Genomic DNA, 27,249 nt, shown 5'->3' with positions numbered 1-27,249 from the left:
AACAATAAATCAGGCGCATTCAGCAATAAGGCCAAAGAAATAATTCCCAACACAAAAGGGACCTAGAAGCCATCAAGGCTTCACAGGGATCTTAATAAAAACCATTGTGATTTGCGACGAACATATTTTTTTTTTCCAAGTGAAGCCGATTCATTTTTCTAAACATTGTTTAGTGTTGTGTTGATAGCTTTTGGTTTGAAGGTGTGGGGCAAAAGATTTTCCATAAGTCGGTTTACACAGAGGAGGGCGCACTTGCGAAGAGCAAATTAGACAACTGTACAGAGTGCCCGCAATAACAAGCCATCTCTCATTCCAACTCGCCACGACTCAAGCAACACTTGACTCGAAACAAAGCTTGTGTTAAGATTACAACCATTTTTTTAAAGTCCGCTTTAATTAAAGATGGACGAAAACGGTACCTTTTAAATTGCCAACTATATTTTCCAAAAAATTAAGCCTTCCCCCATCAAATTTTCGAATAAAACTATTGACTCTCGAACTATGTGCGCTTTTAAAAACTCTGGAAAATGGTTCTCCGTGAAATAAATTTCCATTTCATATTTTGCTCTGGAGGTAGAATGTTACACGCGCACCAGACAAGCAATGTGCCTTTGAATGCAAGGCGACTAATTCAAAATTAGCCTGATTATCTGATACTAATTAATCAAACTCGTGTAAAGGGAGAAACAATGGGATTGGAATTGCTTCGTCGGGGGTTCGTCTGTATCGTGTTAACTGGTTATTTGTCACACGCGCAGACATCAGCAACTGTGTAGGTTAACTGCACTTAAGGCACTGCATTCAGTGAGAAAAAAAAACCGGTGTACAAGAAAGTAAATTTACAACCGGGGCATCGTGTCCATTTCCAACATCTTGCTTACTCTGAACCTTCTCATCGACATTCTCTGCCCGCTGTGGGCACCTACCGAGGGCAATAATCGTCTCTCAAAGTAGAACCGCGACAGTGTGTTTGATCGGAATCTACTGATGAGTATAGCGAAATTCCGACATAACTACGCAGAAGTGTTTTAAATCGAGGGCAGCAAGGTAAATACTCTTCAATTTGTTTTCGATGCTGTCCACGTGAATCCTATTCAGCGGAGATATCCACTTGAACAATCACGTTGTTTCTTTAAATATACACAGATTAACACAACACACTTCTCAGAAAACTCTTACCTTGACAGTGGACCTTCAGTAGAAAGGCGAGAAGCAAGAATGCCGTGCGCATTTCGAAACGAAAACGAGAGGACGCGCTTCTCCTCATTGCAGAGAGATTCTTCCAAATAGTTTCGGAGCTATTTGAGACAGTGCCACCCGGTGCTCGAAAAAGAGCGGGGGCGTCGAGACAAGTGGTCAGGTCTTCTGCTCTTGATCCGAACGATCGGCTTTGTTGAAAGGGGACGCGGGATGGGGCAAGAACAGAGCATCGACGCTGACTGAGCCTGCGAGCGACGAACGGGAGGAGCTCTGTTTATTCTGGCGGCTCTGGAAGCGGGTCGCCGCGGCTTCTGCTGCCGTCAGCACCGCGGACAGCACCAGCCACATTCGCCGACCACGTGTAGCGTGACGTCCCACCGCTGCTGGCCCCCTCCTTCCTTGCTTAAAGTTGTAATACGCCGTGATCATTCCCTACCTCCCCCCCACCCCCACCCCAATCATGACCGATTCTCACTCCGTTTTCGCGCCCACAGCGAAGGGGGTAGTTGACCACCTTTTTAATGCATCTTTTACGAGACTAAATCCATATTCAACTAAAGCACAACAACCCAAGGTTGGTGTTGGTTGGCTCTGTTGGTATTTTTTCTTAATTGTGCAGACAAGCAGCAATTAAATAATTTGTATCACGGGCATGCTGCACTCATCCCAATCGCTCCACTTCCTAAATCTAGCACATCTGAAGTGGTCAGTATTTTCCATGATTTCTCGTTGACTTCCAGCGTTTCCAGTCTCTCACTCTTCGGTTGTAATCAACGCGTTCGCACTGCAGACGAACTTGGATGCTGTCGCTTCAGTTCGTATGAGTTCCAGAAGGATGCTCAGCTTCGAAGTCACGGGTGGTTCAAGCTTCTCGAGGTTCTGTGCACACTGTTGGTCAATAAGAGAAAGAGTGAGTTCCCAGCGCATTAAGGAAAACCAGCTCTGCAATTAACGAGGATCTCTGTAAAAGTAAACCTCTCCTTTTCTCGCCACCAAATCTCTCCCGATTATAAACGGTCAATTTTCCGGGCCTAATAGCACAGTTAAAACTCGTGGGTATACATCGTGTCCCCCTAATCTCTGGAATCCAAAACATATTTCCCACATATGTATTTCATAAAAGTTAACATCTCAATTCAAATGCATATTACCACTCGTACACAAAACAAGCTTGCTTCATTATTTTTTTGGAAAGAATTTTATAATGTTGGAAGCGAAGAACTGATGTTTAATCTCCACCTTTCCACTGAGGTTATTTTCGATGCAAGCATCAAATGGTCACAATAGAATCATCCCTTCTTAAAATAAAATGATCAAGTTGGCATCACTACAAATTTGAGTGCGAAATGACACGGCTTTGTAGATTTTAAAGTCCAGTAAATGTACAAAGCCCGTAAATGTGCATTAAAATGAAAGCCGAATAATGCACAATACGAGCGCTCACCGCTATAATAGAGTCGGTACAATACTGGTGTCTGTACCCTAAAAGATCCCAGGGCTAGTTCTCAGTTCCTTTTGGTTTTGTTATTATGTTGAAACTGTTGGGGGAGGGGGGGGGGGGAAGGTCTGTTCATTGCATTTCATTTAATTAGATTTTTCTAGACATGTAGATAGTTCTCCCTCACGAATCTTGATATTTGTTAAGGAATCCACATTATCAAGAAGTATAGTTCAGATTTTAGAATTGAGCTTGGATAGCTGATGCCATTTGTATGGGGGGGGGGGGTTTAAATGTCTGGATTAGGTAACATTGTAAAATGTGTGATGTCAAGACCAAAGTTTTAAGGTGACACCACGTTCGTGGAGAGTATACAGAGTACTATGTTGAAGATGTAGAATATATATTGTCAATTTTCAATCAACTTGATATGGATATCATCACTTTGGACCAGAACAATCTAGTTAATGAAATCATATGAGACAGCAAAAAGACCCCCAAACTCCATTCCCACCAGTCTTATTTTAAGGGGAAATCAGGAGAACACAAACCAGTCCTCATTGAGCAGTCAGCAGTGGAGAGGGTCAAGAACTCCAAATTGCTGGGTGTCAACATCTCCTAGGATTTATCCTGGAGCCTCCATGTCAATGCAATCATGAAGGTTTGCAAGCAGCAGTATTTTGTGAGTAGTTTGAGGAGATTCAGTACTTCACCAAACACTCTTGAAAACTTCTACAGTGGGAAGCATTCTGGCTGGTTGCAGCCCTAGGCACTTTCAAGCTGCCTTGTAAAATGGGGTTAACCAGTTAGCACCTCACTCAAGGCAGCTTGAAAGAATCCAACCTGGTCAGTTTGCTCCTAAGTCAACCGGATCCCTGCCCTACCTCGGAGGTAGTCAGGGAACCCAGTTAAACTTACCTAGGTCTTGTCCACCAACAGCTTGAAAACAAAAATGGCTGACCTGATTATTCTGGTGATGTCATCACTTGCGTGCGTGCATCACCGGACAACATGTTGGTGTCAAGTTCATAGTAGAGGAAATCAGCAGTGCAGGTCAGGAAAGAGGAGATTACAAAGTGATTTAAATGTGCTTCCCAGGAAGAGCAAGGTTAAAATCTTACTTCATTTAATCCGGTGACACATCACTCATCATGGGGGCAGGATTCCCCCTTAAATCGTCAGGTTGGCGATTTAATGGAGTGATTTCCCCACAGGTTAAAAAGGTGCTGGGAGTACCTTTGACCCATTAAATGCACCCAAGTCCCTGGAGAGCTGCAGTTTAAAATCACTGTTATGGAGGTGCCAATGGTCAGGACAAGACAAAAACTCCAGAGGGTTGTTAACTCTACCTACAACATTATGGATTCCAGACTTCACTCCATCGAGAACATCTACAAGAATCAGTTTCTTAACAAAACAGCTTTTATCCTCAAAGATCCCCACCACTCAGGCCATGCCCTCTGCTACCATCGGGGAAAAGTACAGGAGCACTAGGCAGCACAAGGAGAGCTTCCTCCCCTCTGTCATATTCCTGAATGAACAATGAATAGACACTACCTTACTTTGATTTTTTCTTGCACTATTTTGATTTATTTTGTAAGGTGCAAAACAAATTTTGTGACATCTTCATCACAATAAATTCTGATATCCAATAGCTTACAGGATTGGATTCTGATTGATTTCTTCCTCCAAATGCTGTTGGGATTTTACAAGTGTTTAGTGCTTTTTATAGTAGTTTCAAATTGCAGGAAGTCTGCAGGGAGTTGTGTGGCAGCTGCTTAAGGAGTTTTTGCAGACTCCAAGTTAGTACACTTACCAGTTGCATTCAGGCATGGCAATGTTCAATAACAATTCTGTTTCAAATAGAGTTTAGCTGGCAGAAAGAGCAAGTGGTTCACAGGGAATGTCAAGCTGCAAGTCTCCCTCCCCCATCTTCCCATAGGCAGTGAGAACGCTGAACGATGAAAGGAACTGCTCACACTTGCCATCTGAGACTGTCATTTGTACAAAGCATTATTTATCTATTTATTAGAGATAAAATATTTGTCCTGTATATGTATTGTTTATCTGTATGTATGTGATGTCTGGTTGTGTAACTGCATGTTTTACGCTGAGGACTGGAGAATACGGTTTCGTCAGGTTGTACTTGTACAATCAGATGACAATAAATTTGAATTGAAGAGAAAGGAGAACAAAGGGCGGAGAGATCTAAGCGGGGAGGTACATTTTCCCCCCAAAGTGTTCTGCAACTTGAACCTCAATTTGTGAAACACATGCATTTTCATAAGAAAGTTCCTGCTCAAATAACTCTACAGGAAATCAGAGCTGGAGTACATCATTTGAAAGGATCAAGTTTGATCCTGGACCCAAATCCACCTTTTTACCTGGCACTACCAGCAAAAGTAACCTCAGAGCAGGGCAAAGCCCACATTCCCAGAAGTGATGAGGATGACCATGGAATTCCAATTTCTGCCCATGTCTCATTCCAAGCCAGAACGGATGTGCAGATTGCTTGCTCCCACTACTGGGCGAAGAAAGCCTCTGGCGCTCAATGCATAGAGCCAACCTTTTCTCTTTCCAAGGACCTTTCAATGAAGATTAGCCTTTAGAGGGGCTTCAGGCCTTCCCAAGTTGCAAGATGCCACTGGCTGAATGCACATTATTTTCATGATACCCCATGCCAGCTGTCATGGGCCAGAACCAATAATGATTTCACTTCCTCAGTAGGAGACAAATCTCTGCTGATGGGTAGTGAACCCTTCAGATCATATTCCAATATCATGACCACAAAATGCTGCCTGAATCCTTAAGAAGCATGCTCTTCCAGCAAAATTTAATCCCCCACCACAAACTAAAGGATGACTGAGAGAAAAGGGCTATCCAGTATCAAAATGGCTGATATTCTATTGCATACTCGTGGGTGGCATGCATGAAATAAAAAAGTTATTTGCCACCATTAAACAAATGGAGAAACCATTTGGTTCATTCCAGAAGTGGGGAGTGTGTTCATTGTAACCTGCTGCATGCTGTATAACATTTCCTTATGAGGTTACAGCCTCTGCTGGAAGCTATGTAGTGAACAGCTGAGGAGCAGAAATTGTAGGCAGAGGAGAAAGATGCTGGGGAAGAAGATGATTATAAGAAAGCAACTATTTTATCCGTGTTGTCTACAAAACTTATTGGAATGTGATTCCAGTAACTCTAATCTCTGCTTCACTTTCCTGGACTGCATTTTCACTTTGCTGACACCTCAAACAATCCTGACCACAATACAAAAGTAAACACAGCACAAAATATTAATTCCATAGTAAGCTTACAACATATACAGCAATCATAAACTAGCCACCCTCAGTGCCTATTATCATCTCTGCTTTCAGCCTCATATTCAGCAGTATGTATCCTAAAGATGGGTCATGGGATGAGCATGTAATGGTTCAACTTCCTCCTCTGGTAGTGCACCATCTTGTTCTAAACGAGGGAAAAAGTGTGTCAGTGAGTATCAGGGAAAATATATGGGGGATGTAGCCGTTGTAGTTGAATATTGGTTAGTATATTCAGCCTATTGGAATGTGGACACAGGGGTAGTAGTGGAGAGCAAATAAGTGAAAGCTGTAGCACATCCTATGCTGTTACACCATTCTTTGATGGATCTCAGGTAACTTTTATTGAGGAGCTCCTGGCACGTGTGCACCTCCTAATCAAGAGCTGCGTGCTGGCATTAAGAGACCAGCTGCAACTGGTGCACTCTATTGAAGTGTACAGTTAAAACAGAGCAGTTACAATTGTTTGGACAATTGCAATCATTATTATTTATGGACAGACTGCATTCATTATCCTGAATGCCTGCTAATTACTCATGCATTTCAATCCTCACCATTTTTTGGCTGTCAAATTCGCCCCCTATTTTGATATTATTCTTAAGCTGCCACATTCAGTGATTTTGCCCCCAAAAAAAGACACTGTTAAGCATATATTAAGAGAATAGAACTGGTCACCTTGGTACAAGGACACAAATAGAACAAGCAATCTTAAGCCTGAACTCTTGTGTTTCCATACTTAGTGATTTCATTCAAACTGAAAGCAAGTTTGCATTTTAGTAGTAACATTCACTGTGGAATCTAACTTTCAAGGAGGGAAGCCTAAAGTTTCTCTTGAGCTCTACTTGCAATCAACAACAAAAAGATCAAAGTTTTTAGATTCACACAAGGCAAATAATCTGGTTGCACAGAAACATAACTAAATGTTTGAGAAATTCCAGTTACAAACTGTAAGTGGCATGTTTGTCTTACATATAGTCCAAAGAAAAGTGGTTAAAAAGATGTGATTTTGAGTAAACACCACTCAGATTATGTAGATTGGTGTGAAGTTGTGGGGGGAGGGGGAGGGTTGGAATGGATAAAAGCAGAGTGACCTTATTAGTATTGATCCAGTTGCTTGAATGATGCAAAACTATTTTTGTGTTTGGCATGATAATATTAACATAAAGCAACATTTCACTTGTGAATCTGCAGGGGTCCTCTACTGCGTCTGGCGCTCCCATTATGGTCTCTTACATCGGAGAGACTGGACGATCGCTTTGTTGAGCATCTCTGCTCTGTCCATCACAATAGCATGGTTCTCCCAGTGGCCACCCTTTTTAATTCTCTGTCCCATTCCTTTGCTGCCATGTCAGTCCATGGACATGTCTGTCCATGGTCTCATGCACTACCAGACAGACACCAGCTAATTGGAGGAACAAGACCTCATTTTCTGTCTGGGCACTATCCAAGTGGTTGGCTTTAATGTCAACTTCTCCATTTTCTGTTTTAAAAAAACCCCACCTGTCACCTTTCCCCTAGCTCTGTCTTTCTCGCTTCCTTTTTTCGTCTGACACCATTCACGGAGTCAAAATCAGTTCTCACCACTCCTTTTATCATATCTAATTAACAGCTTGATCTGGACTTCCCCTCCTTTTGTTTGTTTATGACTTGAAGGAGGTCTCAGGGCCAAAACGTTAGTAATATAACTTTACCTTCTATGCATGCTGCAAGACCAGCAGAGTTCCTCCAGCATTTCTGTATATTTTTATTATTAGGATGTTATGGTGCATTTAACTTTACCTCAGTATAAATATAAATTTCTTCCTGTAAATTGCCTGATAAATACTAATTGTCACTATTAGTGAACAATGTATTAATTTGTAATAATACTCCAAATGTGGCAACAGCAGTGCTAATAACCTTTTTAAACCTCTAACTTCAAAATTAAAAAAAAAAATTAAGTGCAGGAAAGGGTTAAATTAACAGCCCTCATGAGCTAATTACATGGTGATACATACCTTCTAAAATTCAGTCAAGTAACATCCCTGACCTAGATACTGATTCAAGTGTTTATTACAGATTGTATCCGTCTATTCAATCAACAAGTAAGTGTCTCCCGTTTAGTGGACAGTATTCTGCCACCTGAGGCATAAGGTTACAGGTTCTAGTTTTTCCTCAGGACTAAATTACAATTCAACTGCCATGATCACAAAATTGGTTCCAAATTATTATAATAGAAAGTTTTAAGAATTTGATTAGGATAAAATGTACAATTTTTAATACTGTCTGATCTGCTTCTGGGAAAAATTCTAAAAATGGCCATCAATTTGAGGCTAAAAGGCAAGTGATTGATTTGACAGATCCTTCATTATAGCATGAAACTTATCATCCTGCCAAGAGAAGGGTTCTTTTCATCTAGATGGTATGGAAGTCTGGCCTGATTCATTAATCTTATGAAAACAATATGCATGCTTAATGAATTCCAGTTGTCACATTGGTGAGTTTCTTTCTATCTATCTCATTAAAAGATACCCAAGTGCCAATCGTAAAGGAACTCTCATTTTCCCGGAACACCTGTTCTTGTGTTTTCTTACAATAGGCACTTATGTGGAAAATACAATCTACAGATATTTATGGATAATAAGCAAATCTCAAAGGATAAGAATGCAGTTATAACTTTTTTTCATCTCCAAACTGCAATATCTATGACTCTTACGACAAGTAGGATAGGATAGGATGAGACTTCTATTGCTCCTCTAATCCCACAATAATGTTCTACTTTGCCGAGATGGGGTTAATTGTATATTCATGTCAGGCACCCAGACTTGGTGGATCTTTAATTGGGTTGTCTGCCACGGACGAGCAAGGAAATCCTTTGCAAATGAAACTACACTGAGCAGCTGCTTTGGGGAGTTGGCTAGAAACCAAATACCGAGCCTTTCAAAGCCAATGCTCTTTTAAGCAAGCCATTTGGTGTTGGATGGCAGCTCCACAATTACTCTGTCTGATTTTCTGGAACAGGGGCCTATTTGCACCTCTTCAGCACAGACATTGTCCTAGCAAGGTGAAACAGGATTGACAAAAGAGGACGATGGATCACTGGAGCAATTTTCCATTAACTGCATGGTAGGATTTCAAGTGTGGATAGGAAAAATCTTACTTTCCATTTTTAACTGTGGGGATTAAATGGGAAGATAATTTTTTTTTTATGGTGTATGCCTTTGTATCACTTTTACGGAGTAGATTCAGAGGATTAAAAAAGATAGAAGGCAGTTGCTAAAATCAACTATCCAAAAAATACTACAAACAACATAGCAAAGGAAAGTTTCACAAATGTTACAAATGGACTGCAGGAAAAAGAATGTCAGGGTTGTATGTTGGGTAGCCATTTCCAAAAAGGAGGACATGGTCATGGGTTACTTAAAACTTACTATACACACTTAAAATAAAATTATACATCTTTTTAAGAAAATGTAAATCTCATTGCAAAAGCAACAAAGTAACCCATGATCATGCCCTCCTTTTGGAATGGCCACCCCAGTTGCATGTGAACTCTGACAATAAATCTGATGTAAAAGTAGAAAAGTAGGACAACAACATCACCGGAGAGAGGAGTAGAATTAACGTTTCAGGTGAATGGCCTCGTCAGAATCAGTGAGGTTTTAAGATACAGGGAAAGAGAGAAGGAGTGGAAAAGTAATTGACAGAGGAGGTAGAAAGGGGGCTTAAATGGTGAAAGGGCTGAAAAAAAGTTTAAAAAACAGACAAGTCTAGAAATTGAACAAGTTGTAGAAACAGAATAATTGGCCTGGAACTTGCGGGTATTAGAGGAGGCTCCCAAAATGTGGTTTACAGCTCCCAGTATTTTTCCACAGTCAAGCTCGCTCTGATGCCAAATCGCTCAGCATAAGACATGGAAGCATGATTGTGACAACACGGCCAAATGTTGTGGCACATTCACTTACACAAAAGGAATTAAAGTGGGCTTGGCACTGGAATTGCTTTCACATTCATTTGCAAAGAGTCAAACTGGTACAAGGGATTGAATAAAGATCAGAAGTTTTAGACTGTGTAATTGATGTCAATGGTTTTTTAAAATATTTCTAAGTGTTCTTTATATTTTTTAATAGCTCAAATAATATACACTTTGTGATTTAAGTACCATAATCATCAAAAGCTTCTCACAGCTGCCTGTTAAAGTTTCCTTTGTTGCTTTATGAACAGGTTTTGTTTTACTCTCACTGTCCCACTCCTTGTCCCTCCATAATCATATCTTAGCACAGCAGGAATCCTTGTGACTGCACTGTGTATCACTGCAGAGAATCCAGTCAGTTTCTCGTTGCCTATTTGAACAAGGAGAAACATGCAAAGTCAGGTCAGCAGCATGTGCTGCTCTGGACCATTATCTGAAGTTACAAAGGGCAAATACTGGAAGTGATGAGAATCTGAAGTTTAAAAAAAATAGAAACAGTATTCTGGAGTATTCAGTCATGCAGCATCCAGCTGAACCACATGGTTTAAACTACACCATAAATTAAATGGCATCAAGTCTGCTCATGAGCTGGTACTATGAAAAATTTTCAAGATCATAATTTCAATGCATACCTTTAAATGACATGTTAAACTGAAATCTTACATAGAAAGAGTAAAACAGAAGTGATATGGCAATACTGTGTTTTTGCCATTATCTTTGCCCGAGAGAGAGAGAGAGAGAGAGAGAGAGAGAGAGAGAGAGAGAGAGAGAGAGAGAGAGAGAGAGAGAGAGAGAGAGAGAGAGAGAGAGAGAGAGAGAGAGAGAGAGATTAACTTACATTTGTTATACAGGAAGGACTGCAGACTTGCAGAGCAATATACAAAGGAAACTCAGCAGATCATTCAGTGTTTATCAGAGGCAATAGGATAAAGCCAATGTTTTGGGCCTGGCAAAGGGTTCAGGCTTGAAATTTAGGTTACATCCATTTGCCACCTATAGATGTAATGCATGACCTGCTGAACTTCTCCAACACTTTTGTGTATAACCTCTAGGACAAGATAGTGCACCACCAGAGGCAGCAACAAACCAATGAGAAAAGCAAGTTGGATCATTACATGCTCATCCATGGCCCATCATTAGGATACATACTGCTGAGTACAAGGGGTGAAAGCATTGAAGACAGGCACTAAGTGTGGCTAGTTTATACTTGTACGATAGCTGTATAAAATGTAAATTTACCTTGGAGTTGATATTTGGCGCTGATGTTTACTTTTGTATTGTGGTCATGATTATTTGAGATGGTGGCGAAGATGTCAGATTTATTGTCAGAGTACATACATGTCATCACATACAACCCCGAGATTCTTTTTCTTGTGGGCAAGGCAGAATTACCACTTATTGGCAGTGCAAAAAAACTGACTCAACATACAAACTGACTGCAATAGTGTTTTTTTTAAAAAGTCAATAAAGTGCAAGAGTTGTTAAACGAGTCCCTGATTAAGTTTGTTGTTGAGGAGTCAGATGGTGGAGGGGTAGCAACTGTTTCTGAACCTGGTGGTGAGAGTTTCATGTTGGCAGCAGTGAGAACAGAGCATGTGCTGGGTGATCCTTGATAATTGCTGCTGATCTCCCAACGGCAGCATTCCCTGTAGATGTTCTCAATGGTGGGGAGGGTTTTTACCCTTGATGTCCTAAACTGTGTCCATGGCCTTCTGCAGAGTTTTGTGCTCAGTTTTGAGCAAGATATGTAGAACGTGTTCAATTTCTACATAGCAAGCAACTTGGATGTTTTCTCTGGAGCTTTGGAATTTGGGGAATATACAAAATCATGAGAGACAGATAGGGTAGATGTCAGTTTTTTTCCCCCCTCGGGATAGAAATATCAAATACAAGAGGGCACATTTAAGGTGAGAGGAGTAAAGTTCAAGGGAAATCCATGAGACAATTTCTAGAGAACACTGGCAGCAGAGGTGGTAGAAGCAGATACAACAGCAATGTTTAAGAGATGTTTAGACAGCCACATGAATAGATAGGGAAAGGATGAGTATAGATATGTGTAAGCAGATGTGCAGTTTAAAATTGGCTTCTTGGTCAGGACAGAAATTGTAGCCTGAAGGGCCTATTTTGTTGCTTTACTGTTCTACGTTCAATGCCAAGCTCCCAAAATTGATCTGTTGGGTGATCTTACTTGAATTACACATCACATTTGGCCAGTTCAGCTCCCATTTCTTCAAAATAGTTGCTCAACAATCTTGTACATCATCTGAAGAAAACAAAGAGGCCCTTGGTGTTGTTCCTCATCCTAATTACAGCATCTCTGCTGGTGTTCCAGTTTTGTACTGGCATGTTAGCTGAGGTTGTTCTATTTATATCAGTGGAGTGGGATGTGAACCCACAACCTCCAGAAGCCAGAGTACTAGCCACTTGAGAAAGCACTCAGGCCTGAAACATTGGTAATATATCTTTACCTCCTATGGACACAGAAACCAGCTGAGGACCTTCAGCAGGTTTTTACTACTAGCCACCAAAATTCACCTGACGCTTACATTTTGGCTTTAAAACAAAAAGTCAGAACCTATTCTATGTCTGACTAATGGAACATTCCAACTGGAGCTCAAAGTTATTGAAATAATGCACATTTAATAAAATTAGAATTTTTTTTGCTGCATTACTTCTAGCCAGTCTGACAAAAGAACCATTATTTATGTTTACACCAAGGTGATGCATTTGCAAAGATAAGAATTCTCAATTTCAAAGTAACGTCAGACACCAACAATACAATCTCCTTTCCACACAGATAAAGGAGCAGAAGGTCATTTTTCTTTTTTTGTCTTGTCCACTTTTCTCCTAGGTCAATCTCAGAATAGGCATTGGGAAGAACTATCCACTGCTTAAACTGAATGAGTAAAATAGAGCCAGGTTTATACTCTATTAAATCAAGGTTTTCATTGCTGGAAAGGATCAATATCACAGTCAGAGATTCAGTGACTTCTAAATTGGGCAAGTAAATTGCAGCATTAACTAGGTATGTAATAATGTCATCTTTAATTACATTGAACTCACAGTAAACCAAGTCTGACCAAAAATTGGCCAAATTTGCTACAATGTCTTCAGTTTGAAGTATCAATGGGAGGAATATTTTATTACACAAACAAATGCTTGGAACTCTCAGCAGGTCAGGAAGCATACAACGAGGAGAGAAAAACAGCATTAAAATTTCACATCAACGACATCATCAGTCACTCTTTACATCCACTTGCTTCACAGGGTTGCTGTGGGATTATTGTTTGCTGAATCTTCATGAATGTTCACAAAAGTAAGAACTGTTCAAGGTGCTCAACAGCATTGTTCTTCCTTGTCTGTACCGAACCTTTTGTTTGCTAGTCTCACTGACCTGCACCCAGTCCATAGCCCGCCATACTCATCCCATCCATGTATGTCCAAGTTTATTTTAAATGTTAAAAATGAGCCCACTTTTCACACAGAGTTAGAATTTAACTTGGAGCTCGGTCACATTTGTGAATGGTGAGAATTTTAGTTCAGCTAAAATACAGAAGAGCAGAAAGATTTAGGAGTGACGGTACATCGTTCCCTGAAGGTAGAAACTCACGTGAATAGGGTGGTGAAGAAGGCTTTTAGTATGCTGGCCTTTATCAATCATTGCATGGAATATAGGAGTTGGGAGGTGATGTTGAGATTGTAGAAGACGTTGGTGCGGCCTAATTTGGAGTTCTGTGTGCAGTTCTGGTCGCCTAATTATAGGAAGGATATAAACAGGGTGGAGAGAGTGCAGAGAAGGTTGACCAGAATGTGACCTGGGTTTAAGCATCTAGAGTATAGGGAGAGATTGGACTGATTAGGTCTTTATTCTTTGGAGCGTAGAAGGTTGAGAGGGGATTTGATAGAAGTATTTAAGATTAGGAAAGGGATAGACAGAGTGGAGGTGGATAGACTATTTCCGTTAAGAGGAGGAAAGATTAAAACAAGAGGACATGAGTTAAGAATTAAGGGGCAGAGGTTTAGAGGTAACATGAGGGGGAACTTCTTTACTCAGAGAGTGGTAGCCGTGTGGAATGATCTTCCGGGAGAAATAGTGGCGGCGGAGTCAATTGTATTATTTAAGAAAAGGTTGGACAGGTATATGGATGAGAAGAAGATGGAGGATTATGGGCATTGTGCAGGGAGGTGGGGCTAGAAAGGGGTGTTTGGTTCGGTGCGGACTAGAAGGGCCTAATGGCCTGTTTCCGTGCTGTAATTGTTATGTTATATAATGATTTTGATAGTCATCCTTGAATCAAAAGCCAGAATGAATCACATGCGCCTGTCTATTTCTGACAAAAAGGGTCAGGTTTTTCTACAAACCATTGAATATTGCAGCACAAAGGAAGGCCCTTCAGCCCTTCTAGTCCACAATGATTATTCTCTCGTCCCACTGACATGCACCCCAACCATAGCCTTCCATACTTCCCCTATCCATGTACCTATCCAAATTTTTTTTAAATGTTAAAAATTGAGCCCGCATTCACCACCTCAGTTAGCAGCTTATTCCACACTTTCATTCTTTGCTTGAAGAATTTCCCCCTCACGTTTCTCCTAAACTTTTCCCCTTTTACTCTTAACCCATATCTTGTTTTGTACCTCACCTAAACTCAGTGAAAAAAATCCCTATTAATATTTACTCTGTCTATTCCCCTCAATTTTAAATTCATCTATCAAATCTCCCCTCATTCTTCTATGCTTCAAGGAATGAAGTCCTAACATGTTTAAATGTTCCCTGTACTCTGTTCCTGATGTCAGGGCAACATCCTAGTAAATCTTCTCTGCACTCTTTCTATCTTTGATCTTTCCTGCAGTTAGGTGACCAAAACTGCACATAATACTCCAAATTTGGCCTCATCAGGTTCTTGTACAATTTTATCATTGCATCCCAACTCCTATACTCAATACTTTGATTTATGAAGGTCAATATGCTACCTGTGATACCAATTTCATGGAATTATCTATCTGTATTCCCAGGTCCCACTGTTTTGCCGTACTCCTTAGTGCCCTATCATCCACAGTACATCTTTTCTTGGAATGTCCTTCCAAAATGCAACACTTCACATCTGTCTGTATTAAATTCCATATGCCATTTTTCAGTCCATTTTTGCAACTGGTCCAGATCTCTCTGCAAGCTTTGAAAACCTTCTTCGCTCTCCACAATGCCACCAATCTTAGTGTCATCTGCAAATTTGCAGATCCAATTTACTACATTGTTATCTATATCATTGATCTGGATGATAAACAACAGTCCCAGCACCAATTCCTGAGGCACACACTAGTCACAGGCCTCCAGTCTGAAAAGCAATCATCCACCACTATTCTGTGGCTTCTCCCATCTAGCCATTGTCAAATCTATTTCACTACTTCACCAGGAATACTTAACATCTGAACCTTCCTGACTCAGCTCTCATGCGGGACCTTGTCAACTGCCTTACTAAAGTTTATGTAGACTACATCCACAGCCTTTCCTTCGTCAACTTTCCTCATAACCCCCTTGGAAAACTCTACAAGACTGGCTAACCACAACCCAATGTGCACAAAACCGATGTTAACTATCCCTAATCAGTTTCTGGCTATCCAAATAAATGTATATCCGATCTCTTAGAACACCTTCAAATAATTTATCTTTTACTGACATCAGACTCACCAGTCTATAATTTCCAGGTTTACTTTTGGTGTCTTTTTTAAACAATGGGACAACGTGAGCTACCCTTCAATTGTCCTGCACCTCACCTTATGACTAAGGACATTTTAAATATTTCAGCCCGAGCCCCTGCATTTTCTACACTAGCCTCCCTCAAGGGAATATCTTGTCAGGCCCTGGGGATTTATTCACCCTATTTGCTTTAAGACAGCTGTAATCTGTATAGGTTCCATAACCTCACTGCTTGTTTTCCTGTGTCTGTTTCCTGAGTGAATACTGATGGGAAAAAAAAACATTTAAGCTCTCCCCAATTCTTTTGGCTCCATACAAAGCTGACCACTCTGATCTTCAAGGGGACCAATTTTGTCCCTTACTATCCTTTTGCTCTTAATGTACCTGTAAAACCCTTAAGATTTTCTGTCACATTGTTTGCAAAAGCGACATCATGTCTTCTTTTAGCCTACCTGATATCTTTCTTGAGTTTTATCCTGCATTTAAAAAAAACTCAAGTACCTCATTTGCTCTATATTGTCTATACCTGTTATACACCTGTCTTCTTCCAATCCAGATCCCCAATATCCCTATACCAAGATCCCTATGCCTTCTAATCTTGCCTTTGATTTTGACAGGACCATACTCTGCTCTCAAAATTTCACCTTTGAAGGTTCTCCACTTACTTCACACCTTCTTGCCTGAAAATAACTTATCCCAATCCACACATTCTAGATCCTTTCTCATTTCCTCAAAAATTAGCCTTTCTCCAGTTTAGAATCTCAGCCAGAAGCCCAGACCTCTCCTTCTCCATAATTAACTTTAAACTAATGGCATTATGATCACTGGACCCAAAATGTTCTCCTGTACATACTTCTGTCACCTGTCCTGACTTGCCTTGTCTCATTCCCTAAAAGAAGATCCAGTATCGCATTCTCTCTAGTTGGTACCTCTTCACCATGGCTTGTGCCTGGAAGGTAATCCCCACAACAGTATCCAAAATGGTATACTTGTTATTTGAGGGGAACAACCACAGGGGTGCCCTGTACTGCCAGCATATTCCCTTTCCCTCTCCTGACCATCACCCATTTAGCTTCCTCCTGTCTCATAGGTGACTAATAGCCCCTCTACCTCCCAAATGATCCAGAGTTCATCCAACTCCAATTCCTTAACTTGGCTTGTCAGGAACTGCAACTTGACACATTTCTCACAGATGAAGTCATCAAGGTTACTGACTTCCCTGATGATGACCCACATTCTGCAAGAGGAGCATTCACCTGCCTTGGCTGCCATTTCCACTGTTATGACTAGAAGAACAAAATAGATGATATCTAAAACCTGCCCTTACCTGTGCCTATCTGCTAAATCCTTTTGATTCCTTGAATAGGGTGTCACTTTCTTACTTCAACTCCTACTATCTCTCACATCTTACCTTTTCTCACCGAAGCCCATTGAGCCAAAGTCTGACTCAGTCCACTCGATGATCATACTGCTGAGCAGTTCCTCAATTTTAATAATGATACTCAGCTTCTAGCTGCTGCCTCGCCCCTTTTTTAAATTCTAACTGCCGCCACTTTTCAGGCCACCTGATCTCTCTTACTCCAATCAACTTCTTCCTCCAATCAGCTTCTGGCTGCTGCTTCGCCCCTTTTTTAAATTCTAACTGCCGCCACTTTTCAGGCCACCTGATCTCTCTTACTCCAATCAACTTCTTCCTCCAATCAGCTTCTGGCTGCTGCTTCGCCCCTTTTTTAAATTCTAACTGCCGCCACTTTTCAGGCCACCTGATCTCTCTTACTCCAATCAACTTCTTCCTCCAATCAGCTTCTGGCTGCTGCCTTTCCTCAGGCCACCTGATCTCTCTTACTCCAATCAACTTCTTCCTCCAATCAGCTTCTGGCTGCTGCTTCGCCCCTTTTTTAAATTCTAACTGCCGCCACTTTTCAGGCCACCTGATCTCTCTTACTCCAATCAACTTCTTCCTCCAATCAGCTTCTGGCTGCTGCCTTTCCTCAGGCCACCTGATCTCTCTTACTCCAATCAACTTCTTCCTCCAATCAGCTTCTGGCTGCTGCGTCACCCCTTTTTAAATTCGAAATGCCACCACTCCTCAGGTCACCTGACCTCTCTTGCTCCAATCAGCTTCTTCCTCCAATCTTTCCAGGGAAAATGAATGAAAACGAACTAAATGGAGCAATGCACAATAAAGAACAAACCAGAGACAAATGCAACACTCAAAAGTGAGTGATTTGAATCAATAATTTTTCCTGCATAAGAATTTTGTATGATTTTTGTTTGGGTAAGTTTGGAGCAACTTCCAAAGGACTGTGGTCTTGATTTATTGCCTGTACAGTTGGGATCAAACTCATCTGAGAGATCATCATGGTGAATTGCATTCAGGCTCAGAGTGAGAGAGAACATGCAAGGTGAAGTTATCATCAAGGGTTAAATCTGTGTAAAGACATCAGAGAATCAGTGGATATAGTTTGTAGCATTCGAAGTCTTTTTTTTTGTAGTTTCTTGTTACATTTTGAGCAATATGGCAATTTACATTATATTTATATGAAATCTGAGATGTTGAATTTATTTAGTTTTAATAAACATTGTAAAGAGTACCAGATTGTGCTATTTTGTGAGTCTTTGCTATTTATATTTGACAGGTTCAGGCCCATCTCAAAAAATAGGTATAAGGGAGAACTACCTGCACTGCTTAAATTAAATGGGTCAGATAGTACCAGGTTATGCTGATAGCAATCAAAATGTTTGCAAATGGAAAAAAAATCATGATTACAGTCAAAAATTCAATAACCTCTAAATTGGACAAGTTACATCGCAACTTCAAAAAGGTCAGTAATAATATATAACATCTCACTACATTCAATTATTTTTATATTATATTGGCTGTCCTTCGGTTCGAAGAAGACATGTTGTTGTGCAGTTTATCTGGAGACACGAAGGTGGCAGCGCGTGTCTTCAAAACTGGTGGAGGCGTCATAGCAATGGGATCTGTCAGCACCCACAGCTTCTCGTTCTCTTGGCTGGATTCCACAGTAGCGCTTGCGTGGACGACCTTGAAATCTCCTTCTGGTCTTCAGTTCACTATAGAGCAGCTGGTGAGGCATACAGTGTTGTCCATTTTGATGGCGTGACCACCCACCACATCTTGGCTCTGATGATCGGGGACTCAATGCTGGTAGACTTCATGTGATCCAAGACCTCCAGGTTGCAGACACGGTCTTGCCAATGGATGCCAAGAATGGAATAGTTGGCGTGCACGTGGAATTTCTCCAGTTGTTTGATGTGAGGCCAGTACAGAGTCCAGGTCTCACATCCATATAGAAGAGAAGGGATGACCACACTTCTCTAGACTTTTAGCTTTGTGGCCGTGTGGACGTTGTGTTGATTGAGCACTCTGGTACGCCTTCTCCCCAGACCCTCACTGGCCTTGCTGATCTTGGAGTCAATTTCTTTGTCCAACGACCCATCGCTTGAGATGATGGTCCCCAAATATTTGAAGCTGTTTACATTTGTCAGCTGTGTTGTCAACAGTGAATTTTGATTCTATGGTGTGGGTGTTTGGGACAAACTGATGGAGTACTTCAGTCTTGTTCAAGTTGAAGGTCAGGCCAAAGAGCTTAGCAGTATCTGAGAATTTGTTCAGCATTAACTGTAGATCATTATCTTTGTTCACCAAGAGTGCACAGTCATCGGCTAAAAGTGTTTCTTGAATGTAGAGGCATATCGTCCATGCATTCAAGTGGCGAAGGTCAGAGAAAAGGCTGTCCAGTCGATATCTGATGTACATGCCCTCCTCCAGACCTTGGACAGCATATGACCACATGCAAGTGAAGAATAATTTGAAGAACACTGGGTCGAGTACACAACCTTGGTTCACCACATGAGAAATGGCAAATGCAGCTGATGTATCACCTCTGCAGAGGACCCGTCCTATTATTCCATCATGGAGCAGCTGAATCATCTTTACAAATCTTCTAGGGCATCTGTAGTGTCTCAGGATGATCCAGAGAGCCTCCCTGTCGACATTGTCAAATGCCTTTGTCAGGTCAATGAAGACAGAGTAAAGAGGCTTGTTCTGCTCAATGCACTTCTCCTGAACTTGTCTCATGACAAATATCATGTCCATTGTACTCCGTTCTGGCCGAAAGCTGCACTGCTCCTCTGGGAGATTCCTTTCCAAGACAGTGACAAGTCTGTTCAGGAAGGTGCGGACAAAGATCTTGCCTGTGATGGACAGCAGTGAGATACCACTGTAGTTTCTGCAGTTTGATTTTCTTGCCTTATTTTTGTAGAGAGCAACGATGAGGTCATCGTGGAAGTCGTCGGTCATCGTGGAAGTCGTCGGGCATCTCCTCTGTGATTCATATGTCTTCCAGGATGTCTTGGAACACCTGTAATGCATTTGGGCTTAGAGCTTTGTATATCTTAGAAGGAATACTATCCTACCTTGTTGCTTTATTGAATTCATCTGCAAGATCGCTTTATTGATATTAAGGTATTATATTAATGTAATAAAATTTGACAAAAATAATAATCTTGGCTGATGCTATTTTAGTTTTATTGATTGAGCTGCCTAAATATTAATTTCCATAAACCATGTTAATGATGAATAATGTTTTTTTTTCCCAAACAGCATGCACTAAATGTATACAATTCGTTTGTCTCTGTAAAACCTGGATGTCAATATGCTTAGAAATGTCAGTTCAGAAGCAATACATTAACACTTAAATCTGTGGTAAAAAGAAAGCGATGTTGGATGTAAGGTTAATCAATGTTATGTTTCAATTAAAATGACTAATTTTACTGTTCAGATATACCCATACACTATCCTATTAAATGAGCTGTCTTAAGAATGCAAAGGGAGTAAAAGTCATTCTAATTTACTTCTGAAGGGATATGCTGTATTGTCAACATTAGTTATGGTTAATGTACTACAATTAAATGTATTATTATATACCAAAGCATTGGCTTTTTTTCCTGTTAAAGCACAATATTATCTTGTCATGCATTGCCCACTACAGTGTAGAGTAAAAATTTGTAGTTAACTAGATTATGATCATGTATCCTGATTTTAAGTGTTGGCTTTTTATATTTAAATAAAAAAAAATAGTTTAATGGAAAAATTAAAAGTAGAACTTGACAATTTCTTACACATTTTAATGAAAATGATGGCCAGGTTAATAAAATCCATTACATTACATATTTTCAACAGGAGCAAGATGAAATGAGCTGAAAAATATTGTCAACAATTCTGGTATAGCATCTCCAACTGATCAATATCTTTTCTCTCCTCTTTTAATATAACTACTTTTAAGCATTCTTAAGAAAATGGATTTTTAAAAAAAAAATTCACAGTTCTTTCCTTCTGATGCAAAATCACCGATGTGTAAAATTTATATTTTCCTTAAAAACTAAGATGAATTATATAATTACCCAATTAAGAACTGGAAATATTTTCATGCAAACAGTATTAGAAAATGTTTTGTTTGAATTCTTTTGTTGATAATTTGGTATTAATTTTAAATGATCATTTGCTGAATTCTTGCGAAAACATTGCACTAAAATGGTTGATTAAATGAAGAAGGCAATGCTTCGAGGAATGGTATAGCAGTAATATGAATTTAGGTGACAAAGCAGGGTTAAAATGAATGGCAAAGGAATGACAGGTAAAAGCTAGACAAGTTTGACCTTTAAAATACCGATACAAGAAGCTTTAAGCTTTTAAACTGTTAACAAGAGATATTACATCACATACACTAGCCCAAAGAAAGAAGCAGTTCTGTTGCTCAAAAGAGAATTGTAGAATTTTAACATTTAAAAGATATGTTTTTTTAAAAACCTCTCTAAAGCAATTATTCATGCACAATAGAGTCAATAAACCATGAGTAACCAAACGAAAGAGAATTGATTAGGTCCAAAAATGGAATACACAACTAGAACACAAATAGTAAGGGTTCATAAAGAGTAGATGATAGAAGCGTCAATGCAGGCATTACACAGGACAACAATTTTCTTCCAAAGGTTTGCTTCCTGAAAAATAATTGGGGATTATGATAGACAACTTCAAGCTGAACACAAGCATAATTTCAGATTTGTGGTATCACATAGGAAGTTAGAGACTCATTAATGTAATTTTTATTGAATTTAGCATGTTTAATCACATGGCGATGCTGACACATTGCATTAGTTCAACTGACCTAAAAATGTTTTGCCACTCATTTTCGTTTGCACTCAGCATCTGATTCCTCTCATGTCAGTGTCCATCAATAGTCAGCTAGCATTGATGAATTTTAGTTGACCTGATACTGACTAATTTATTATGGTCGCAATATTCTGGTAAAATCTTTCACCCAATGTTTGTCACTGACTGCACCAAGATCAAAAGGGAAGAAGTCCAAGGTTTCGTAAGTTTAAAAAAATTTTTTTTTTAAATTTTTCACACTGTGAACCATATCAACCAAAATATGTACAGATGTTTCTCATTAAATATACACAGTGGCATTTTCTCCCTTTTTTTCCCCCTTTCCCTCCCTCCCCTCTTCCCACCCCCCTCCAAAACCCATAAATATTCAACATATACAATACAATAAAAACATAAAACAATATCTTCACACGAAGGAAAATAAACAAGGAAAATACGTCATCTATTTGTTACACATTGAATCAAGTCGTTTTGCCTTCTTATCATTTTAGGGGATGGAGGTCCGAGGCAAGCTCTCTTTGTTATGTTACATGTATTGTTCCCAAATTTGTTTAAACAATGTGACTTAATTTTTTTAATTATATGTTATTTTTTTCCAATGGAATACATTTATTCATTTCCATGTACCATTGCTATACTCTCAGGCTTTCTTCTGATTTCCAAGTTGACATTATACATTTTTTTGCTACAGCTAAGGCTATCATAATAAATCTTTTTTGTGCTTTATCCAATTTGAGGCCTAATTTTTTTACTTCTTATGTTACTTAAAAGGAAGATCTCTGGATTTTTTTGTATGTTATTTTTTGAGATTTTATTCAATATCTGATTTAGTTCTTTCCAAAATGTATTCACTTTCGTACATGCCCAAATTGCATGTATTGTTGTTCCCATTTCCTTCTTACAGCAAAAACATCTAGCTGATAATGTTGGATCCCATTCTTTTAATTTTTGAGGAGTAATATATACCCTGTGTAACCAATTATACCGTATCATGCATAACCTTGTGTTTGTTGTATTCTTCATAGTTCCAGAACATAACTTTTCCCATGCTTCGTTTTTTTATCTTTATGTTTAAATCCTTTTCCCACTTTTGTTTAGGTTTATAGCTTATTTCATTATTTTCCTTATCTTGCAGCTTAATGTACATGTTCGTTATAAATCTTTTAATTATCATTGTGTCTGTAATCACATATTCAAAGCTGCTTCCTTCTGGTAATCTCAATCTGTTTCCCAATTTATCCTTTAAATAAACTTTCAGTTGATGATATGCAAACATTGTACCATGAGTTATTCCATATTTGTACTTCAACTGTTCAAATGTTAATAAATTATTTCCCAAAAAAACTATTTTCTATTCCTTTGATTGCTTTTCTCTCCCATTCTCTGAAGGAAAGGTTATCTATTGTAAAAGGGATTAGTGGATTTTGCATCAATAATAATTTTGGTATTTGGTAATTCATTTTTTCCTTTCTAATTGGATCTTCTTCTATATAGTAAGTAAATGATGCAATACTGGTGAGCTTTTATATTGCACCAACTTTTCATCCCACTTATAAAGTATATGTTCTGGTACTTTCTCCCCTATTTTGTATAGTTCTATCTTAGTCCAGTCTGGTTTTTCCCTTGTCTGGTAAAAACCTGATAAACACCTTAATTGTGCGGCTCTATAATAATTTCTAAAGTTTGGTAACTGCAAACCACCTTGGTTATACCTCTCTGTTAATTTATCTAACGCTCCCCTTGGTTTCCTCCCTTTCCACAAGAATTTCCTTATTATTCTTTTTAGTTTATTAAACAATTTTTCTGTAAAGGGAATTGGTAACATTTGAAATAAATATTGTATCCTTGGGAACACGTTCATTTTAATGCAGTTTACCCTCCCTATCAACGTTAGTGGTAATTCTTTCCGATGTTCTAAGTCTTCCTGCAATTTCTTTATTAGTGGCTGATAAATTTAGTTAGTACAAGTGGCTTAGGTTATTATTTAATCTGATACCTAGGTATCGGATTGCTTGTGCTTGCCATTTAAATGGTGATTCTTTTTTTAAATTCTGAATAATCCGCATTACTTATTGTCATCACTTCACTGTTCTTTGATATTTCTCCATATTCCTTCAATTTCTTATGTAATTCTTTTATTGATATCTCTGGTTCTGTTAGGTATACTATAATGTCATCTGCAAATAAGCTGATTTTATACTCCTTCTCCTTTATTTTTATCCCTTTTATTTTATTTTCTATTCTTATCAGTTCTGCCAAAGGTTCTATTGCTAAGGCAAACATTGAGGGGGATAATGGACATCCCTGTCTAGTTAACCTACTTAATTTAAATTGGTTCGATACATATCCATTTACTGCTACCTTCACCAATGGTCCATTATACAATGCTTTAATCCAATTAATATATTTTTCTGGATTGAACTTCTGCAATACTTTAAATAAGTAGTTCCACTCTACTCTGTCAAAGGCTTTTTCTGCATCTAAAGCAACAGCCACTGTTGGTTTCTTATTTCCTTGAACTGCATGAATTAGATTAATAAGTTAACAGACATTATCCGCTGTTCGTCTTTTCTTAATAAATCCAGTTTGATCTTGTTTTACTATTTTTGGTACACAATCGGCCAACCTGTTTGCTAATAATTTCGCTATTATCTTATAATCTGAGTTAAGTAAAGATATTGGTCTATATGATGCTGGTGTTAATGGATCCTTCCCCGTCTTTGGTATTACTGTAATTATTGCTGTCTTACATGAATCTGGCAAGTTTTGTGTTTCTTCTACCTGGTTCATTACTTCCAGGAGAGGAGGAATTAATAACTCTTTAAGTGTTTTATAAAATTCTATTGGAAATCCATCCTCTCCTGGTGTTTTATTGTTTGGCAGCTTTTTTAATATATCCTGTACTTCCTCTATTTCAAATGGTTTTATTAGTTTGTTTTGTTCCTCTTCTTGCAATTTCAGCAGTTCAGTTTTGGCTAAAAACTCCTCTATTTTATCATCTTTCCTCTCGTTCTCAGTTTGGTATAATTGTTTAAAATTCCTTAAAGTTTTCATTAATCTCTGTTGGGTTATATGTAATTTGTTTATCCTTTTTCCTTGATGCCAATACAGTTCTTTTAGCTTGTTCTGTTTTAAGTTGCCAGGCTAATATTTATTGTGTTTTTTCTCCCAGTTGATAATGCTTTTGCTTTGTTTTCATTGAGGTTTGATGTATTTGAAGCAAGTTGTCAATCATCTGGATGTAGTTTGGTGCTCAGTCATGCCAAGAAAATTCTCAACAACATCTTTAAATGCCTTCCACCTATTACCTCTTACCTGTTAACCTGTGCCCCTCCACCTGCCACCTCTCTCCTCTTCTCTCCACCTGCCTGCTTTTAACTCAGACACGAAATATTAGTTCCCCTTTACTTCCCATTGATGTGTGATCTGCTGAGTTTCTCCAGCATTTTTGTGCTTTCCAGTACAATCCCAGTCACTGTAATACTCCAGAAACAAGATAGGAACTTGATAGTAATTATTTAAAATAAATATTTTCTTCACACATTTCAATTTTTTTCAGTTTTGGCAGACTTCTAAACCAAGGACTTTAATCCTTCTGTTTACATTTTCCAATGAGGAAACGCTCATGGAAGTTTCTGTTTGGATTCCTGGTTTAAACTCTGTTGGATTTGTGTCCATGACCTAATGTTGCAGTTGAGTGGGTGGCAGATGTAGGGGCAGTAGGAAAACCAAAAAGGGTCATGACTGCATTTCATAAATTGTTGTTCACAATAAATTACATTTCCCTTGGCTTTTCACTGGCAGTCATTAACAGAAACTGTCAGCATTTCCTTTTAAAGTGAGACCAATCATTCAAAAGACCTAGTGGCCCATAAATTAAACTGGAAGACATCTACTCAATATATTGTTTCCTCCCAAAGCTGTACATATTGCCTTGTCATTAGTTTAAACACAACCAATAGAATATTTGCTAGACTGGTACCATTTTTTCTCAAGAAAAGAAAACCAATATAGGTTTGTTTTACTTTAAGTGAATTGGATACAATTCATTGACTTTGAGCTAAATACGAGCTTGTAATGATTTCTCTTCTTTCATTGTTTGTTTAACTGAAAACAAGTGTCTGTTTTTCAAGAGAATCATTCTTTTGCTGTCGTTACATTCTGCACAATAAAATGCACTAGGTGCAGGATCTATTTTGTGGGATAACAGAATAAGCAAGAAGCTACTGTACAAAAATAGCTTTATCACTTTCAAATACTGATTTAAGATGAGAAACTAAATGCTGCCTGAATTCTCACACACGTCTCTTCTTTAATTAATCTGGTACAGTCCTACAACAAATGAAGCACAGAGATTCAAGATTTATTTTAATTTGAGCCAATGCATTTTCTTGGTGAAAAATGATCAGTATCCAAGCACAACTGTTTGGCTGTCTCTGCCTCATTTTCCTTATTACACATTCGTGTCCTATCTATATTCAGAAATCCACCCATTTAAAATTGAAAATAATTCTGACAAAAATGTACACGAATCTTACATATAATCACAGTTGGTGGTAATGATTTTTTTTGAGCTAAATAAAAAGCTGTTGAAAATTTACATAAGGAAGCAACATTTAATTTTAATGCTACATTAAAAGAATGCTTCTAGTATTTTATAAGCATTTGCATTTATCTTCCAAATCATTTAAATTATTACAGCATCCCATGCATTAGTCACACCATGGGAGATGGTAATGATCCTGTAAATCATATTTAAAAGCTAACTTTAGTTTACCAAGGCTGAGATATCATACCTATTATAATATGCATTATGGCCAAAATAGTATGATAATGTAGTTTATTTATAGTTGTGCTACCATTTATAGAAATTTCTCTGATAATAAAATGATTGGCAAATGGGAAAAGATACAGGTGTCTATCCTTTTATCCGGGATTCCGAACACCACCAACCTCCAAAAATTGGCACTCTTTTCGGTAGATGATATCTGCTCATCATAGAAGGAGTTTGGTGCCAAACATAACCCAATGTGACCCTTGCTCAACTCCCACATTCTGCGTCGATAATTTGTGGCATCATCATCTAATAAGAGGCCCTTCGTGGTGCACGCCGTCCATATTAGTGCGACTATCACTTTATAAGAGCAACTCCTGCCAGGTGCTGTCGCTGATTAGCGTGATGGTAACTTTATAAGAGCCCCTCCCTGTTGAGCATCGTTGCCACTTTCCTTCTCACTCAATGCTACCCCAGTCAGAAGCCAGATTGAGCCAGTTTTATTTTGAAGTTTGAAATTAAAAAATGTTTTTAAATGCTAGTGATTTTATGGTCTTTCTTAATCTAAATTCATCCTTCACAATTTTGAAACAACATATTTCCTTATAGGGACCACCATTTTAAAATGATTCCAAAATCTGGAAGATTCCAAACAACAATAGGTGTCA

General features: G+C 38.8%; 1 protein-coding gene across 6 annotated transcripts in view; it reads right to left on the bottom strand.

Annotated features, from left to right (window-relative positions):
- Positions 1-27,249, bottom strand: part of sez6b (seizure related 6 homolog b) — an 813,765-nt gene that overhangs the window by 696,225 nt on the left and 90,291 nt on the right. For 4 of the 6 annotated variants that reach the window (XM_069911066.1, XM_069911061.1, XM_069911062.1 and 1 more), the window contains one exon: positions 1,180-2,088. In XM_069911066.1, the coding sequence (XP_069767167.1) occupies positions 1,180-1,267 (88 nt within the window). In that variant the 5' untranslated portion in view covers positions 1,268-2,088. The other 2 variants (XM_069911065.1, XM_069911064.1) reach the window with 2 other exon arrangements.

This window comes from Narcine bancroftii, chromosome 14 (assembly GCF_036971445.1).
Source record: "Narcine bancroftii isolate sNarBan1 chromosome 14, sNarBan1.hap1, whole genome shotgun sequence".
NCBI classification, from domain to species: domain Eukaryota; kingdom Metazoa; phylum Chordata; class Chondrichthyes; order Torpediniformes; family Narcinidae; genus Narcine; species Narcine bancroftii.
This window is presented reverse-complemented; position numbering and strand designations above follow the sequence as displayed.